The sequence below is a fragment of the Bactrocera dorsalis genome, chromosome 3 (assembly GCF_023373825.1).
Source record: "Bactrocera dorsalis isolate Fly_Bdor chromosome 3, ASM2337382v1, whole genome shotgun sequence".
NCBI classification, from domain to species: domain Eukaryota; kingdom Metazoa; phylum Arthropoda; class Insecta; order Diptera; family Tephritidae; genus Bactrocera; species Bactrocera dorsalis.
In genome coordinates, this window is record NC_064305.1 from 53759443 (window position 1) to 53778830 (window position 19388).

Sequence of the window (19388 nt, forward strand, 5' to 3'; positions counted from 1 at the left end):
TCCTAGGCATTTGTGGACGACCCAATTGCCAGTTCGAAAATGCTACATTTCCAATTGCGCTAACGGGCAGAAAACGCTTTATATTTCCTAAAGAGGAAGATGTTCGCCAAAGTTGGGCAAACGCTGGCAACTTAGTTGTGTCACCTTCCGATACCCTGTCGAAACCATTTCAATTCGCAGTACGTTACCAAGTTCAAACTACTGTCTGCGGCTTTTCCCTGCTTCAGATTGGGTTCAGCACTAAGTCGTAGCTCATCTAGCATAGATAACTTGATCAGAATCTCTTTTCTTACTCTCTCGCTTGTCAGCTGGCAGGGCACCCTGATCTGTTTTTTGAGCTGGCAACAAAACACAATCAGTGTGCCGTCAACCAGCAGTTAGTCAAAAAGGCGGGATGCCAGAATAATAGCGGTAAAATGAACTGCCAAAATCAGTTCGTTGTTAGAATTCGTTAGAAGTCGGTTGTTGTTAATTATTATTACTCATACAATTATTAAAGTTATTAATTTAGTGCAGTTTTACAGTAAAAAAAAGTGCGTAAGTTCATTACGGAGTTAAGAAGAAGTAATGTGAATGTTTTTTAAAAGATATTTTTGTGTTTTATAGGAAATATGCCGAAATCAAAAAAATGTGTAATGGGGTGCAGAGGATAGCAATGTTTTTTCAACTTCCCAAATCAGGAGAAGGATGAAGCCAGGTAAGAAATTGAATACTTATTTCTAAGTTTTGTAGTAATTAATATTTAAAGGGTGATTTTTTAAGAGCTTGATAACTTTTTTAAAAAAAAAACGCATAAAATTTGCAAAATCTCATCGGTTCTTTATTTGAAACGTTAGATTGGTTCATGACATTTACTTTTTGAAGATAATTTCATTTAAATGTTGACCGCGGCTGCGTCTTAGGTGGTTCATTCGGAAAGTCCAATTTTGGGCAACTTTTTCGAGCATTTCGGCCGGAATAGCCCGAATTTCTTCGGAAATGTTGTCTTCCAAAGCTGGAATAGTTGCTGGCTTATTTCTGTAGACTTTAGACTTGACGTAGCTCCACAAAAAATAGTCTAAAGGCGTTAAATCGCATGATCTTGGTGGCCAACTTACGGGTCCATTTCTTGAGATGAATTGTTGTCCGAAGTTTTCCCTCAAAATGGCCATAGAATCGCGAGCTGTGTGGCATGTAGCGCCATCTTGTTGAAACCACATGTCAACCAAGTTCAGTTTTTCCATTTTTGGCAACAAAAAGTTTGTTAGCATCGAACGATAGCGATCGCCATTCACCGTAACGTTGCGTCCAACAGCATCTTTGAAAAAATACGGTCCAATGATTCCACCAGCGTACAAACCACACCAAACAGTGCATTTTTCGGGATGCATGGGCAGTTCTTGAACGGCTTCTGGTTGCTCTTCACCCCAAATGCGGCAATTTTGCTTATTTACGTAGCCATTCAACCAAAAATGAGCCTCATCGCTGAACAAAATTTGTCGATAAAAAAGCGGATTTTCTGCCAACTTTTCTAGGGCCCATTCACTGAAAATTCGACGTTGTGGCAGATCGTTCGGCTTCAGTTCTTGCACGAGCTGTATTTTATACGGTTTTACACCAAGATCTTTGCGTAAAATCTTCCATGTGGTCGAATAACACAAACCCAATTGCTGCGAACGGCGACGAATCGACATTTCACGGTCTTCAGCCACACTCTCAGAAACAGACGCAATATTCTCTTCTGTACGCACTGTACGCATTCGTGTGGTTGGTTTAATGTCCAATAAAGTAAACTGAGTGCGAAACTTGGTCACAATCGCATTAATTGTTTGCTCACTTGGTCGATTATGTAGACCATAAATCGGACGTAAAGCGCGAAACACATTTCGAACCGAACACTGATTTTGGTAATAAAATTCAATGATTTGCAAGCGTTGCTCGTTAGTAAGTCTATTCATGATGAAATGTCAAAGCATACTGAGCATCTTTGACACCATGTCTGAAATCCCACGTGATCTGTCAATACTAATGCATGAAAATCCTAACCTCAAAAAAATCACCCGTTACTTGTTAATAAGTGGTAAAATAATTGTATAAATAAATAATAGTAGACACGATGTAATTATTATAGTAATTTCCTTGTTTTCTTCTTCTTCTTTACTGGCGTAGACACCGCTTACGCGATTATGGCAGAGTCCTCAACAGCGCGCCAGTCGTTTCTTCTTTTCGCTACGTGGCGCCAATTGGATATTCCAAGCGAAGCCAGGTCCTTCTCCACTTGGTCTGTCCACCGGAGTGGAGGTCTTCCTCTTCCTCTGCTTCCCGCGGCGGGTACTGCGTCGAATACTTTCAGAGCTGGAGTGTTTTCGTCCATTCGGACAACATGACCTAGCCAGCTTAGCCGCTGTCTTTTAAATCAACTATGTCAATGTCGTCATATAACTCCGACAGCTCATCGTTGCATCGAATGCGATATTCGTCGTGGCCAACGCGCAAAGGACCATAAATCTTTCCCAGAACCTTTCTCTCGAAAATTCGTAACGCCGACTCATCGCTTGTTGTCATCGTCCAAGCCTCTACACCATATAGCAGAACGGGAATTATGAGCGACTTATAGAGTTTGGTCTTTGTTCGTCGAGAGATGACTTTCCTTTTCATTTGCCTACTCAGGGCGAAGTAGCACTTGTTGGCAAGAGTAATCCTGCGTTGGATTTCCAGGCTGATATTGTTGGTGGTGTTTACGCTGGTTCCAAGATAGACGAAATTATCTACAACTTCAAATGACTACTATGACTGACAACAGTGACGTGTGTGCCAAGTCGCGAGTGCGACGACTGTTTGTTTGATGACAGGAGATATTTCGTCTTGCCCTCGTTCACTGCCAGACCCATTTGCGTTGCTTCCTTGTCCAGTCTGGAGAAAGCAGAACTAACGGCGCGGGTGTTGAGACCGATGATATCAATATCGTCGGCATACGCCAGCAGTTGTACACTCTTATAGAAGATGGTACCTTCTCTGTTGAGTTCTGCAGCTCGAACTATTTTCTCCAGCAGCAGATTGAAAAAGTCGCACGATAGGGAGTCGCCTTGCCTGAAACCTTGTTTGGTATCGAACGGCTCGGAGAGGTCCTTCCCGATCCTGACGGAACTTTTCGTGTTGCTCAACGTCAGTTTACACAGCCGTATTAGTTTTGCGGGGATACCAAATTCAGACATCGCGGCATAAAGGCGATTCTCCTTTCACGGGTTTTCTCCTTTTTTATGGATTGGGCATAGCACACTTAAATTCCAATCGTTGGGCATGCTTTCATCCGACCATATTTTGCAAAGAAGCTGATGCATGCTCCTTATCAGTTCTTCGCCGCCGTGTTTGAATAGCTCGGCGGGCAACTGCTATTCGAACTTCTTCATGGCCGGGTAATGGAACGTCTGCTCCATCGTCATCGATTGGGGAATCGGGTTCGCCTTCTCCTGGTGTTATGTGTTCACTGCCATTCTGCAGGCTGGAGAAGTGTTGCCTGCTTTATCTAAGTTTGCTATGGGCATCGGTGGCTAGATAACGTTTGGGGGTTGTACTGGTGTTTGCTCCGGTCTTGATTCCTTCTGTAAGTCTCCGCATTTTTTCATAGAATTTTCGAGCATTACCCCTGTCGGCCAGCTTATCAAGCTGTTCGTACTCACGCATTTCGGCCTCTTTCTTCTTCTGTCTGCAAATGCGCCTCGCTTCCCTCTTCAACTCTCGGTATCTATCCCATCCCGCACGTGTTGTGGTCGATCGTAACGTTGCGAGATAGGCAGCCTGTTTTCTCTCCGCTGCGACACGGCACTCCTCGTCGTACCAGCTGTTCTTTTGTACTTTCCGAAAACCAATGGTTTCGGTTGCAGCTGTACGTAAGGAGTTTGAAATGCCGTCCCACAGTTCCCTTATACCGAGTTGTTGACGAATGCTCTCAGAGAGCAGGAGTGCAAGCCGAGTAGAAAATCTTTCGGCTGTCTGTTGTGATTGCAGCTTCTCGACGTCGAACCTTCCTGTGTTTATTGGCGTGCGTTTTTCGCTGCATAGAGGCGGGTGCGAATTTTGGCTGCAACAATATAGTGGTCCGAGTCGATGTTAGGACCTCGGAGCGCACGCACATCTAAAACACAGGAGACGTGTCTTTCGTCTATCACAACATGATCGATCTGGTTGGTGGTTTTTCGATCCGGAGACAGCCAGGTAGCTTGATGTATCTTCTTATGCTGGAATCTAGTACTACAGATAACCATATTGCGGGCCCCGGCGAAGTCGATCAGCCTCAACCCATTTGGGGATGTTTCCTCGTGGAGGCTGAATTTACCGACCGTAATGCCAAAGATACCTTCTTTGCCCACCCTGGCGTTGAAGTCGCCAAGCATGATTTTGACATCGTGGCGGGGGCATCTCTCATAAGTGCGCTCCAAGCACTCATAAAAAGCATCTTTGGTCACATCGTCCTTCTCTTCCGGCGGGGCGTGGGCGCAAATCAGCGATATGTTGAAGAACCTCGCTTTGATGTGGATTGTGGCTAGACGTTCATTCTCCGGAGTGAATGGTAGTACTCGGCGACGGAGTCTCTATCCCACCACAAATCCAACACCAAACTTGCGCTCCTTTATATGGCCACTGTAGTAAATGTCACAAGGACCTACTCGTTTCTGTCCTTGTCCCGTCCATCGCATTTCTTGGACGGCGGTGATGTCAGCCTTTATCTTTACGAGGACATCTACCGGTTGGGTAGCGGCACCTTCCCAATTAAGGGACCAGACATTCCAGGTACATGCCCTCAAATCATAGTCCTTATTTCGTTTGCCATGGTCGTCATCAAAAGGGGGGTCTCTCATCCGAGGCTGTTTGTTGTCTTTCATTGGGGGTGTTTTTTTACGTGGCGGGTCCCAAACCCAGCGCACAACCCTATGCAGGGGATGTTTCGCCTTCTCACTTTAGCTCGCCTTCAAACGGTTGTTCTTAGGCTACCCAGAGGATACTTGGTCAAAGACCGGAAGTCGTGGGCTGCTTGAGTCATATGTGAAAGAATCGTTTCTGGCCACTCCCAAGTGAATGGCGATCAGAGAACTTTCCTCACTAGCGTGAACTTCTACACATGACTCCATCCTCCATCTTTGTTTTAGGTTTTAAAATAATATTACTCAATTCTTATTAGTTTTGCTGTATATTATAAAATATTATTAGATAGAAGGTATGATGTAGATACTAGTCATCTTTTTGTTTAATTCTTTAACTCGATTTAACTTAATTTCTATTAGTTTTAAAATAAGTTGTTTTAGGCTGTTAAATGTTGGTTGTTGTAAATCGCGTTTGTTGGTTGAAACATGTAGCATTAAATAATCAAATATTTTAATTATGGCTTTAAGGTTAGGTTTAATTTATTTGTTTATTAGATTTAAAATTTGACTGAATCTTTCTGGTGTGGGGCAAAACAAGCCTAAATTTATGTACGCCTGTGAGCGCCATTTCTCCAAAGAAATGAGGATGGAGAAAAAGGCTGACTTCCTAAGCGTATTTGTACAATGTAGCACAGTTGCACAAACTTTGGCAATGTATCGTATTCCTAATGGCAACCCTGCCCGATAAATGCGCAGAAAAAAGCAATCGGCGTATCACTAACATTGTTGATGCATTTATTCAATACAATGGCAACCGAAGAAGAGAGGTAAGCAAATTTTTAAACTATTTACTTTTTTACAATAGTGGTACTCATTTAACGTAGTAAACGTATGGCAACATCGCAAATTCGCAATATCGTAAAACAGCTGTAATTTTTACATGCATTTTATTTTACGACAATCTTGCAAATATGCGAGACCGTTTTCAGTGGCAACCCTAGCATTTTGCGCAATTCGCAATCAGCTGGAAGCGTCTATTTGGTGTTTTAAAATAAATGGAAGCGGTAAGTAAATTCATAACAATTAATTATTGGCTTGTATTATTAATATTAAATTGATTATTTAATAGAAAAAAAGATTAAGGCTAAACGGCACATTTCGTTGGTCTGAAAGCCAAACGAAAGACCTTTTGATAAATATAGTGGACGCAATAAAAGAGAATCCGGACCATTTTGAGGTAATATTGATATATTTTTTGTCATTTCATAATTTTGCATTTTACTATCTGCTTTTATGAGGCATTTGAAAGCGACTTTTTTTATCTGCGCTCAAGTGGAAAGGCCAGACTGGTGCAGGCTTACTTGAAAGTGGCGATCCTCATAGTGTGGAAGAATACATAAAAAGAATATGTCCTTTTTATGAAGACCTTCACGTGATATTTGGACGTCGCATAAATGTTCAGCCACCAGCGATTTATCAATCAACAGAGGTGGTGTCAGCGTTGGACGATACATATATAGAATATATTGAACCAGAGATAGACCCCGACACAAGTTCTTCGAGTCCGTTACCCAGTCTGTCCGTTATTATATATCCGTCTGCAGATGAAGTAGTTAGTCCGTCCGCTAATTTTGGATGCATATCTACACCAAGAAGAAATATGAAAAGATCTCATAGCAGTTCAAATCCATTTTCATTACTTTTCGAAATCCAAAATAAGAAATTGGAACTAGAAACGAAAAAATTGGAATTTGAAAAAGAGAGAGAGGAAAACAATTTTCAATTGCAGAAATTACGGTTGGAGAAAGAAATGGAAAAAGTCAGATTAGAACACGAGCGATTGAATAGCGTAAATAGCTCATAAGTTGCCAAAATGTAATCATCTGTATTCCAATATAAGATTTTTTCCATTTTGACTTTTTCTTCTTAATACATTTGTTGGTTTGTTTTACTTATAGTGCCTTAGTGAAAATGGTCCACCTTGCTTTTTTTACTTTCTCCATTATTTGAAAAATAAATAAGAACAGAATTTTTAAATTAAGATATTTATTGATTAAACAATTGTTCAAAGATTTGTCGTCGCCTTATCTCACCCTCGTTGGTCCGAGCATTTGGTTCCCATAACGACTCGTCAATACTGTGCTCCGATTCCTCAGGTTGGTAATCGAAATAATCGTCTTGTTGGAGTATAAAGTTGTGTAACAATTCACAACAGATAATCCATTTGTTAACTTTTCTCATACCATTTTCATTTTTTATTTGGAGCCTTAAGCCTTTTAAACTTCCAAATCTTTCCTTCAGCATTCCAAAACAATGTTCAATTCGAATTCTATATCTACTGAATGTTTTGTTAAAAAAAATCCTTTGGCTGAGTGTTAAATTTCTAGAATTTTCTCAAAATGGCGTTATAACAGTACTCGATAATTTATATGCACTGTCACCTGCTATCCATTCAGCTCCTTCCAAAAACACATCGGCGTCATTCGACAATTCGCAGTTACTAAAAATACGTGCATCATGTACGCTACCTGGATAGCCTAGCACTAAATGTCTTATTTGAAGCGAATGGTCACAAACGGCTTGAACTTTAACTGAGTATTGGTGTTTTCGTGAAAAGTAAGCTTCTGAGTCTTGAGAAGGTTTCTCCGCCAAAGGAATTTCAGTACCATCGACGTATCCCACGCAGTTTGGCAATTCACCCCAGGTTTCTGACACGAGCTTTTTACGTTCATCGCTATTTGGCCAGAACAAATACTGATCTTTATGCTTTAACAGTTCTTTAAAAATTCTGTCAGTCAAATTCTAATATAAAGAAAAAGATAAACATTAATCTAACAAAACAATGACAAACACTAACCTGAATGATACCACCATCACTAACTCCAAACAAGCCAGCAATCTTAGACAGAGTAGCGCCTTCACCGTTTGAGCCTAAGCGATATAATACGATTGCTAATTGTGCTTTGAGAGGGAATTGTTTGCAAGAACGTATTTGGTTGAACGACGCATCGTCCTTTACTAAATTTAAAATAAAGTCGAACGTTTTCCAGTTTACGCGTGTAATCTTCTTGAATCTAGGCTCATCAATATCGCTGGCTAAGGGTGCAAAGTGCCCAAGTCCATTTTTTGAAATTTTTCAGGAGAGACGAAAAACATTTTAAATATTATTTTTGTTAATATTTTTTAAAGCTGTATAACACAATGTCTTTTTATATTCGTAATTGATGACTCAAATACAATTTTAATTTGAAATAAGCATAAGATACTTGTTTATGCCTATTTTTGGGACTTAGCCCATTTTCTGCAACAGAGTTTTTTTTTTGTATGGGACTTAGCTCTTTTTATTGTTAAACACTTTTGTATTTTCTCTTCGCCTGAAAAGACAAAACAAGTTTTATTTAAAGTTCATATAAACTTTAATTGTTTAATCAAGTTTAATTATATTTCACTTTCTTTTTAAATTTTTTAAAACTAAAAAAAAAAATAAATATCTTAAATATACAAAAATCAGTCATATGTTCCAGTTATCAAAATCTTAAACACTAATTATTCAAAATAAACACAATTCATTCGTGTGGCAACTCGTCGTAAAATTTATGGTAGTCTTTTGGCAATGTTACTTTTAAAGATTGTAAGTCTTCATATTTCCTTTTTGAAATAGGCCTTTTTTCATGGTAAGGCTGATCCAGGTTGTACCACAGTAATGGAGCTAAATGCATACATTTGCGCTGTGGAAGAATTTTCCATTCATGTGGAAATCTTAATTTAAAAAATATTTCTCCATCTGGAGTATACTTCAGTGCTCGAATATCTGTCACTTTCGAATCACCTGTACCACGACCAGGACGTATGGTTTTAAAAAACGATACATTTTTAAACGATTTGAAAAATGTATGATCTAAATAGGTCACATCATATGGTTCTGGTTTCTTCCGCGCACCTTTACACAAACCAATATAGTCGGCTGGTACATAAATGTCTTTATTTTTTAATGCACGTTCAACTACAGAATGTACGCTATCAGCTTCCATTTGCGTATGACCTATTTCAAGTATTTTTTGCTCAATCGTAATTTTATTATTTATCGATGTATTAAGCAAAGCGTTTGACATAGTACAATTACGGTTTTGATATGTACACCCGTCACTGTAAAAAATAATGTTAACCGGGTTATTTTTGTTTTCCAAATTATGCAGAATATTTTTTTCAATGAAATAAGTCCAAATACTAGCGAATTCATCAGCAGTTAATCCGCCTTCGACCTCGTGCCATAAAAAGCAGTACGCTTTTTGATTTTTCAAATTATAAAATACTAAGTTATGAACTTGCAACTTAGAGCGGTAATAAAATGTACTAACATTTGATTTCGGTGACATTAAAACAGCTTGAAGATCAACTGTAAATACGAATTGCGCGGTATTTTTATCTTTGGTTTTTTCTTCTCTGGCTTCTTTCTTCTTTTCCTGATGGAGTAAGTAATCTTCCTCTGAAATATTTCCGACACGATAACGCGCGCAAATATCGCACTGATCTTTTCTCGGCGCATACAAAGATAATTTTTTGTTTTCAAAAATGTCATTAAAAACTGTCATAGAAAGAGGTTGCTTTTCGTGTTCAGTACACCAATTATTTTTATAGAAATCATAAAGCTTTGTTTTAGACTGCCATTCTGATAACAGATATTTTTTTGTGGTTGTAGCTCGACAATAATGAGATTCTGTGGCTGGAAGACTGTCGAAAAACATACTTAGTTCTTGCTGCTGTACACTTTGGGTAGCCATTCCTCGGTTGTGTTTGTTTGAATTGGATACAGAAAAGGGCGTTTTCAACCATTTCAAAACAGTTTTTCCGCTTATGCCCAATGTGTTTAAGAAGAGAGTGCGACACACACGCAAAATTGTATTATTGGCTTTAAGGTGATACTGCAGTGTTTGACTTCTCTTGGATGCGTTTTCTATGCGACGATTTCGAGGTCTTTTAGTTTGAATACACTCTATCAAAGTATTAACGTAATTTTTTTTTTGTTTCCAACACATTTTCCAAAATTCCTTAAATATTTGTTCTCTACATGATTCTGACAGTTGTGCGCATTTCATGATTGCAGTCTCACCTTTGTCCAAACAATTACATCTTTGTTTGAGAGTTCTAGCGTCTCTGATGTTATTGTATTGCCAAACGTTACCTGTTTTTTTTTTGCCGAGGTATTTTTTACCACTTTGGCGAAGGACTTTATTTTTTTCAGAAAAGGAGGAACTGGATTTTGTTTTTAATCTTCGTTTACGTGTTTTACTCTGCTCTGGTAACTCAAATGAATTGTCTGAACTGCTGTTAAAACCATAAGGCACTAGTCCTACAACACCATCATCTGCTTCAATTCCAAAATCAGGGCACTCTACTGCTTTCGGTTGAATATTATAATTTTTATCAGCACACATTATCTGATATAATAACAATAATTAAACTTTAAATATTAAGAAAAAATAAGTAACCGTATTCACCTTCCACTTATGAGCAATTTTATAAAACAAATAAACAAACTTTACTGAATGTTGCGCCAAATTCCTATGAAACAGCTGATGCTGTGTACGTTCAGTGGACTTAGCGCGCGCTTTTTTGACAACTACGGACTTAAGACTTTTGCTTACCAACACTATACAACTTAAAAAAAAAAAAAAAATCCCTTTTTTTGTTTTTTAACCCATGTATTTTCGAATTATCTTTCGAACTGCATCAAAATCTCATTTTTGGGAAAAATGGACTTAGGCACTTTGCACCCTTAGCCAGCGATATGTAATCTTCTTTTATTGTCTTCTCTTCTACCAGAAAAGAGAATTTTACTCATTTGAATCAAAATACAAATTAAATATATACCTTCGTCCTCACAAAAATTGTCGACAATCATTAAATCATTTAATGCAGCTATTTCTAATAATTTAAAAAGTTTTTGTTTTTCGCTCACTCTCGGCATTTTAAAATATTCAATTTGAACAAATAAACAGCTGACTTGTACGAGTTTTGCTATCATGTTTTGCCATTGGGCACTCATTTAACCGTAGTGGCAACTTTGTAAGTTAGCAATTATTGCATACATGCGAAATTAAATGAGTACCACTAATATTACAAGTTGAAATCTCATTTTTATAGCAATAAAAAGTGGACGCACGAGCGCAAAAGCTTTTTACTCTCAATAAGGTTGTATATGGAGCCAGATTTTCAATCGAAAATGAAAAAGCGTGTGGCCTTGAGGCAGGCGGTGTTGCGACTTAGCATTTCCCTTCTCGCGTGATGATATTTCACCGAAATTCCTCAACTTCATGGTGACCTACAAGCGTATCAAAAAGAGTAACACAACACCTCAGGCACCTGTCTTTTACGCTTTCGTAAAATTATTTTCGATATTAACAATGAATTTCTTGTTTGACCATCAATTAAATTCAAAATTTCTTCTATTAAAATATTTTGTTTGGCCATTTTTGCGCATTAAAGATGTGCCTGAACGCAACAGTGTTGCAAAGTTTATTTATATAAAGTTTAGCTCAAGCAATGTTGCAAAGTATCAAGTGTGTATACAAACGGCATAAAAACATTGTATCCGGACGCTTAGGAAGTCAGCCAAAGTTGATGACCTGTGCAGTAGCTAACATTAATTTACCATATGTACCTGCACCCAGTCTTCAAGGTCACCAAATTTTGGCTCCCAATTCTCCGATAGAAATGGGAGCAGACGATTTTTACCCACAATTGGTGGAAGAAAACGCGCTTCAGTTGCTCGTATCTGTGGCAGAAGAGGCTCAAATAGAAATGAGGGATAGATAGTGTCGTTGATCATGCGGATCAAGACATTAGTTTAATAACATCATTTGAAGATGAAAGCTTTGTAGACGGGGGGAGTTAAACAAATTTGAGTCTGACAGCTGTACTAATAAAGACCACAAACTGGTTAAGGAGAATAGAAAGTTAAAGGCTAGATTAGAAGAAAAAGATAGAAAGATTAGTTACTTGTAGTACCAGTTGTCAGACCTTTCGCTGAAATTTTTTTTTTCGCAAATTTAAAAAAACAATTAAAAGACATGGAAGAAGGGTTCAATTCTACTATGCATTTATGTAGCCAGCTTCCCCAACAGATTAGAGCCATAGTTCATTTCAGAATGGCCCCGTGACCCAGGTTGTAATAACAGTACTCTCAAGTGTTAGAGTTGAGAAGCCGAGGCTTTACAACTCAACAAAAATATGTGTCCATTTAATGTGATGAAATGGCTCTGAAAAGTCATATGCAATACTTGCCAAAGTACAATGATAAAATTGTAGGATTATGGCGATGAAAATCGAACATGTAGAATAGGTACCAGTGCAATGACTCTTTTGGTCCAAGGTATCGGTTGGGCCCATCCTCTAGCTTATTTCATTGTCCATGGTTCCTGCAAAGTTGAGTTGCCAAAAAACATATTTTTCAGGCCATTACCCAATTGCAGAATATATGTAGGTCTCTTACCTTGCCATTTTGTTTGTGATCACGGGTCGAATTTTCTCAATTTAGCTCGAGTGTTAGGAGTTTCTTAAGCGCGTCCCTATTTTCAGGTCAAAGGCAAGGAAGTATACCTTTTCAATGATTGTCCACATCTTATAAGGAATGTTAGGAATGGTTTAGAAAGCTTTAAAAATATAGTTAGTTTTAAATCGCGTCTAGTTAGCTGGTCCGATATTGTACATTTCTACAACAAGATTCCCAAAATTCGGTCCGCTGTGCACACAAGCTTACTAGCTACCCAAGTTTTCAGCGACACTGTTGCTTCCGGTATGCTCTCGGTTTATAGTGCAGGGCGTTTGACTTCCCCATGTCCTATTTTTTGCAATACCGCGGAATATACATATTTTGTTTATAAATAAGCTATTTGACTTATTCGGCATTTTGATGCAATTTTACCGTGTAAGCAAGTTTTTTCGGCCACCCCAGAGCAAAAACAATTTCTTCGTAAGGCTGCTGACCTCTTGAAGACAATTAGGGTAAAAGATGAAGCAGGGTCTGGCATAACCAATAATTTAATTATATAAATGGTTGAGAAACATTTCTAGTTTGGAACGTTTGTGGCGCTCTTGTCACACGCAGGCTTCACTCACCTACATACAGTGACTCACACGTCTAACCGGACGCGTGCATTGCCAATGATGGAACCCTCCAATCATATAGTGAACATTTTAAAAATGATACATATGATACATCAAATTAAAGGAAAAATCTTCTATTTTATTTTTAGAAACTTAAAAATAGTAATAAATTTATTCACTGCGTAAAATTTAGAGAAATAGCTCGCAACATATTAAATTTGTTCCACACAACTAACCGGAAAATTACAAGAAGTAACCTTCTACAAGTAACGATACTTCTGATCGTTGTGGAATTCCACTGGAATAAACACTGAATATTATTTTCAGCATATTAGTAGTTACCGGTAAGTCTGTGAGTAAGCCACACAACAATATGACACCCCCACGTGCTCATTCTTGTATCGAAATTCTGAAGCTAATTATTCAGTTATGGGAAGAAAGAAAAACCATTAAAGATATTTCGGAGATTGTGAAAAGAATTAATTCAACTGTCTTCGATATTATAAAAAAGTTTGAGAAGGAAAATAGGATCAATAATATTAGTAGAGCTGGTCAAGGAAAGAAGCTAACACAAGCCGAAGAAAAGTTTACACTGAAAATTGTTGAAAAAAATCCATTTTCCTCGGCGGAAAATGTAAGAAACATATTGGAAATGAAAAAGGGAAGAAGGTTTCAGCTGAAACAATTCGACGCACACTTAGAAGCTTCGATTTACATGGTACAGCAGTTGTAAAAAAGCCGTACATACACGAAAAAAATATAATGAATAGGCTAGAATTTGCGAAATTGTATTTAAACAGGCTTGATGAGTTTTGACAAAGGGCAAATGGCATAATTTTGATTTAGTAATCATAAAACCGTATTATTACTTCTTTTTCAAGGTTCTTTTCACACACGAAAGCAAGTTTAACTTGCAGGGATCTGATGGCTGAAGTTTTGTATGGCGACGTCCCAACGAAGCTTACTTGCCAAAACATACTAGGGCAACACTTAAGCACGGTGGTTGGCCAGTAATGGTTTTAGGATGCATATCGGCTAAAGGAAGGGGCAACCTGCATTTTGTGCAAGGTATTATGTATGGTTTCCAATATGTCGACATTTTAAAGCAAATTTTAAAGCAGTCATGTGTCACATTGGGAATTAAAGACAATTTTACAATTTACCAAGACAACGATCCGAAGCACAAATCGGAGATTGCTCGTATTTGGTTAATATACAATTGCCCTCATGTACTGGGGACACCTGCCCAATCCCCAGATCTGAACGTTATTGAGCACGTATGACAAGAAGTCAGTCGAAAAGTGTACTAAAGACAGTATTCCAATGTTGCTGGGCTCAAAAGGTCTATTTTTGAGGCTTGGAACACAATACCACCAGAATTTTGTCAAAAACTTGTCGCCTCTATACCAAGGCGACTAGAAGCAGTTTTATCTGCAAAAGGATATGCTACGAAATATAAGTAATCATTAGCTTTTTAAAAAATCCGGTTAGTTGTGTGGAACGAATTTTATATGTTGCGAGCTATTTCTCTAAATTTTACGCAGTGAATAAATTTATTACTATTTTTAAGTTTCTTAAAATAAAATAGAAGATTTTTCCTTTAATTTGATGTATCATATGTATCATTTTTAAGATGTTCACTATATGATTGGAGGAGTCACTGTATGTACATAGTAGACGGCTTTGTCATGGTAGTTTAGAGCATTATTGTGGACAAATTAGGAGAGGGGGTGGCAGAAGTGTAAGAATAACACCTAACATGTTCTGTAATTTGTTTAGGAAGTCATGGGGATTGCGATATGCAAGCATAGTCATAAATGGAAACTGCTAACCGGTAGCCCAGAACGAACATTTTTCTCCAGATTTATCAAATAAAATTCTCCATAGTGCGTGCAATGATAATTTAGTCCAAGATTTATCTTGGCAAGAATTTCAGGGCTTACCTCGACCAGAACACGAATTTAATTGGCTAAGGTTAGACCATCAGGCAGAATTAGAGGATGTAGAAGTAGATTTTCTTAAAGCAAATGCATATGCATACTTTTCAATTATCTTTATTTAAAAGTTTTTAAGACACACACATGTACCCAATCATTACCTTATTTAGGAGAAGAAGAGGTTTCAACTGATTTTTATTTCATTCAACAGAGGCAAATTGACAGGTGTAATTTAATTAAACCACCCCAGAAATTTTTAGACTATATTAAGGAGTTAGAAGATATTTTTAATAAAGAATTTGAATCCACCTGTCACAGAATAGGAGTAGGCCAAATTTATTCGATACAATGAAGCATGACAGACCCTTTCTCTGCTGCAACATCTGTGACTCAAATGTTGTTTTAACTCTTTTTGTCAGGACGAGAATATTCTTCTTCGTAAAGTTTTTAATAGAGACCTTACTAATTTACTAACTTACCAATTTTAGAACTAAAATTCTTTGTGTTTCTCATCTGTAGGATACGCTGATAGGCTGGCAAAACTGTATACATTTTTTTTTAATTTTCTCGGAATTTTTTTAAACCTTTGTTTCTTTTTTTTGTCTCTTAATATTAATATATTCTTAATTCGGTATTAAATTTTGTATTAGAGACTGGGTTCAGATTTCTTTTTAAAAATTTGTGTAGTTCTTTTTTTTTTGAATTGAGTATTTTTACTTTTATATTTAGACACAGAGCATTACTGTGTAATTCTTTTCTTAAATAACCATTATTTATATTGTATACTTGTGATAAGAATAAGTCTTTTGCTTATTTTTTGATTATGTTTCTTTTTGCAATATTTATCTTTTTGTTTATTGTTATGTTTTCATGTGAATTATGATATGGCTTTATTTATTTTTTTGTATTTATTTTAAATTGTTACTTAATTATTTCTTTAATTTTTTTTAATTGTTACTTTAAGCACACTTTTGCTTATGTATTGTATGTATATATTTCTATTTATTTATACTTATATATGGGTGATATAGGCCTACTGGGGAACCGAGCACCCAAAAATAATATCGGTAACGCGCTACTTCCATTCCAAAAGTTCTTTATAAAATGTCCAAGCTAATATTTTTCAGCAGTTGCATCATTGTCAAATCTTATAAAAAATACGAGTTTTGACAGCTCTCGCTCGAACCAAAGTGTCTCGCATCAAATTATCTTTGCATCTAGTGCTGACTCTATATATACATACATACATATTAGGCCGGGTCGATTTGTGGGGAGGCAAAAAAATCGCTATTGCTCTATGAAAATCATATTCTAGGGATCAAAATAAGAAACTTTGCCCAAGGAACCATACCTCTGAAACGAATTCTGATGTCCCCCAATTTGGGTCGAACTTTCGGGTAGGGGCAAATTTTGAAATATAATTGAAATTACCATTTCATTCTTATTACCTCTGAAAAAGAGGAGAACTAAAGCAATAACCACTATGGTATTTCAAAAATAATAATAAGTGAAGTGACCATTCCAAGTCAAAAAGTTTACAATGAATCCACCATCTTCTACACCGCAAGATGAAGCAACTACATCAACAACTATCGAAAACCCAATGAGTCATATACCCAAGCATGATGTTACTGTTTTTGGTGTGTCTACTGATTTGACTGATCTTAATTTACCAACCCATCTGCATATCTTGAGATATTATTTTTACATAAGCAAACGTGTTAAAACAGAACAAAAAAAGTTTTCCCATAAATCACCCACTATTCAAGTACAAGATAAGTTGATTGGAATTTGGGAAAAACTTGGTATGAAAAAAAGTGTATGTATGTAATAAATTGAATAAATTGCTTGACAAGTATCAAGAGCAAATCGAGAGAAAAAACAACACCCAACAATTTACAGAGTATGTAAAATCTCTGGAAACAATTTTTTACATTGGAACATGTAAATGCGATTTGAAAGCAGCTCCATGTGCATGCGGCTGGGTTCCCGAACGCCTCAAAGACTTCATGCACGATCAACATAATCAGAGAAGACTAACAATGAATGCATTTATGATGGAAACTGAAGAGCAAGGAGCAACGTCTATGTCATCAATGCCAACATACCAAGATCGCGATGATTCAACATACGCACCGCCACCGGTTCAAGAAGATATGGATAGAAGCACAAGTTCACAATACGCAGAGAGATACGATTGTTTTAACTTTGCCTTGGTATGTGAGAGATTTGGTGTGCCTGACAGAGTAGCATCAGCATTGGGAACCGCTCTTTTGCAAGATTAAAGATAAGCATGGGAAACCTCTCATCATGGATAAATCGAAAGTTCGCAGAGAAAAAGAGAAATGTAGACAAGAAGTGCTTCGCAAACGGTTAGATGATACCAATTTGTTATCGTTTTCATTCGATGACAGAAAAGATGATACTTTAACGATAGATAAAATTGATGAGAAATATCATACTAGGATGGTAAAAGAACCTCATCTTGTTATTTTGAGAGAACCCAATTCTGAATTGATTGGTTACGTAAGACTGGAACATGAAACCGCTGAATACAAAACAACCAAATTAAATGGGTTTTTCAACGATAAAAATATATCACTGGATACATTAATTGGAATATGCACTGACGGTGAGTCAACAAACCCTGGCCCACACGGTGGAATTATACGACGATTCGAATTGCTGTTAAAAAGACCATTGCATTGCTTCCCTGCAAGACGGGTAGCTGTTAGCAAACGTGTAAGCGAATTGTTATTGTTCACTTTTGCATTCGTTAAAATATTTGTTACTTTTGTTCAGAGAGTGGGAAAAAAGTAACACATAGCTATTTGATGTTCAATGGTTATCTCGCTCTAACCAATGGCAAATATCGCATGCTGCCTTGTTCTAACAGAATACACACATTTGTTAGCAAATCTCTTCACAGTATGTTACCAGTATGTTACGGGTAACAAATTATTTTGTTAGCGCTTAGCTTACCCATGTGTTATGGATAACAAAAAGTATTTGTTACCCGAATATCTGTTAGTGTTATTATTTTGGTTATCAGTTTGTTACCTTTAACATATAAGCATGTTAGGAAGAACAAGCAGTAACAAGATTATCTGTTACCCATTTGTTACATCTAGCAAATTAAATTCTTTTAAATAAAACTCAGTTTTTTTTATTATTTCTCTTTATTTAATAATAAAATCAAAATAAAATGCACAATCTATAACAAATATTTGAATTAAATATACACTATTTAACACACACTCCATTATTTGGTTGCTGCACGCAATAGATTTGAATTTTACCAATGGTCCAAATGATTTCTGTAATATTAAAATTTTTAATTATACACACAACATTAAATTCACAATGCTTACCTTTTTCTCCTTGTTAACCTCTTTCGTTTTCTCTATATAAAAGAAATGAATAATATATATGTATATATAAATTAGAAATTAATTATAAAAAATCATATTATCAAATAGCGAACTTACCTCTTTAAAATCCAAAATAAACTGCGCTTTTCGTTTATTCTTCTTGAAATATTGGGTATTCGCCTCTCCTATTCTAACAAGTTAACATTACAATATGTTTATAATGTCGATAGTTTTTCTCTATCTTACTTACGTATTCTCCCATTCCATTGAAAATTCCAGAAAATGTAACAGTGTTAGTGAACAGCTGAAAATGTTTCAATGTGTTTGTGCAATCTGTTACCTCCGCCTTGCAGGGTTTGTTTGCCTTCTACACTTCAACGAACTTCCGTTTCGGCATTTGTTTGAAGCTTTGGATAAATCAACCAGCACTGGACCAAGATCGCCAACCGGAAAACTAAGCCGTCAAATCGAAACTTGTGAAACTCTTCCGGTAAGTTATTGCTATCACTCATTATTATAATTGCCAACCATTTTTAATTATTATTATATAATTTTAGGTGGTGGACGGCTTCCAGAAAATTGAGTTGCAAAATATGCCCCCTGCTCCAGAAAAAAAAAGAATTTTCCACCGATTCAAAGTACTTATACGACATGGCCTATGCAATTTCTAGCGGCGTGATTCCGGTGGATCTGGCTAACATCAAACCAGGGAAAATTGTACATTTTCGGTGGCTCACCAAGGCCGCTAGATTATTGCGATTATATGTGACAACGGAAAATCCAGATGTAAATTTAAGAATTCTGGTTGAATTTATAATTAAGTGTTATGTGCCAATGTACTTTAATATCAAGTATTACAGCTCTGTCGTGTACGGGTTATACCGGAAAATGTATAGGCTGTTATGGCGACGACATTAGAGAGCCGTGCGAAATTGCCCAGACTTTAAAGTAAAAAAGACTTCAAACAATAATTTTTTTTAGTTTCTTTTCTATAACTCACTTAAATTAATTTTTTCATTTACATATGTTCCGACTAAATAAATTCCTTAAGAGAAAAAATAGATATTATATTTATAAATAAATAAATAAAAATAAAGAAAAAAATAGCTATTTAGCTGATTTTTCATGTAAAA

At 36.8% G+C, this 19388-nt stretch overlaps 2 protein-coding genes and 1 long non-coding RNA gene across 3 annotated transcripts; 1 reads left to right on the forward strand and 2 right to left on the reverse strand.

Annotated features, from left to right (window-relative positions):
* Positions 1 to 5331: 5331 nt before the first annotated feature.
* Positions 5332 to 6844, forward strand: LOC125777041 (uncharacterized). The gene is given in 2 exon segments (XM_049450869.1): positions 5332 to 5905; positions 5971 to 6844. Coding segments are annotated over 2 exon segments (744 nt in total). The 5' UTR covers positions 5332 to 5896; the 3' UTR covers positions 6706 to 6844.
* Positions 6845 to 6850: 6 nt separating this feature from the next.
* Positions 6851 to 8953, reverse strand: LOC125777617 (uncharacterized). Its single transcript, XM_049452703.1, has 3 exons — positions 8671 to 8953; positions 7699 to 7937; positions 6851 to 7643 (listed from the first exon to the last, which is right to left on the reverse strand). Exons 1-3 carry the CDS (start codon positions 8951 to 8953, stop codon positions 7236 to 7238), a joined length of 930 nt encoding a protein of 309 aa, XP_049308660.1. The 3' UTR covers positions 6851 to 7235.
* Positions 8954 to 18129: 9176 nt separating this feature from the next.
* LOC125777048 (uncharacterized) lies at positions 18130 to 18636 on the reverse strand. Its single transcript, XR_007422068.1, has 4 exons — positions 18506 to 18636; positions 18373 to 18440; positions 18256 to 18287; positions 18130 to 18201 (listed from the first exon to the last, which is right to left on the reverse strand). It is a non-coding gene; the product is annotated as an uncharacterized LOC125777048 (long non-coding RNA).
* Positions 18637 to 19388: the final 752 nt, after the last annotated feature.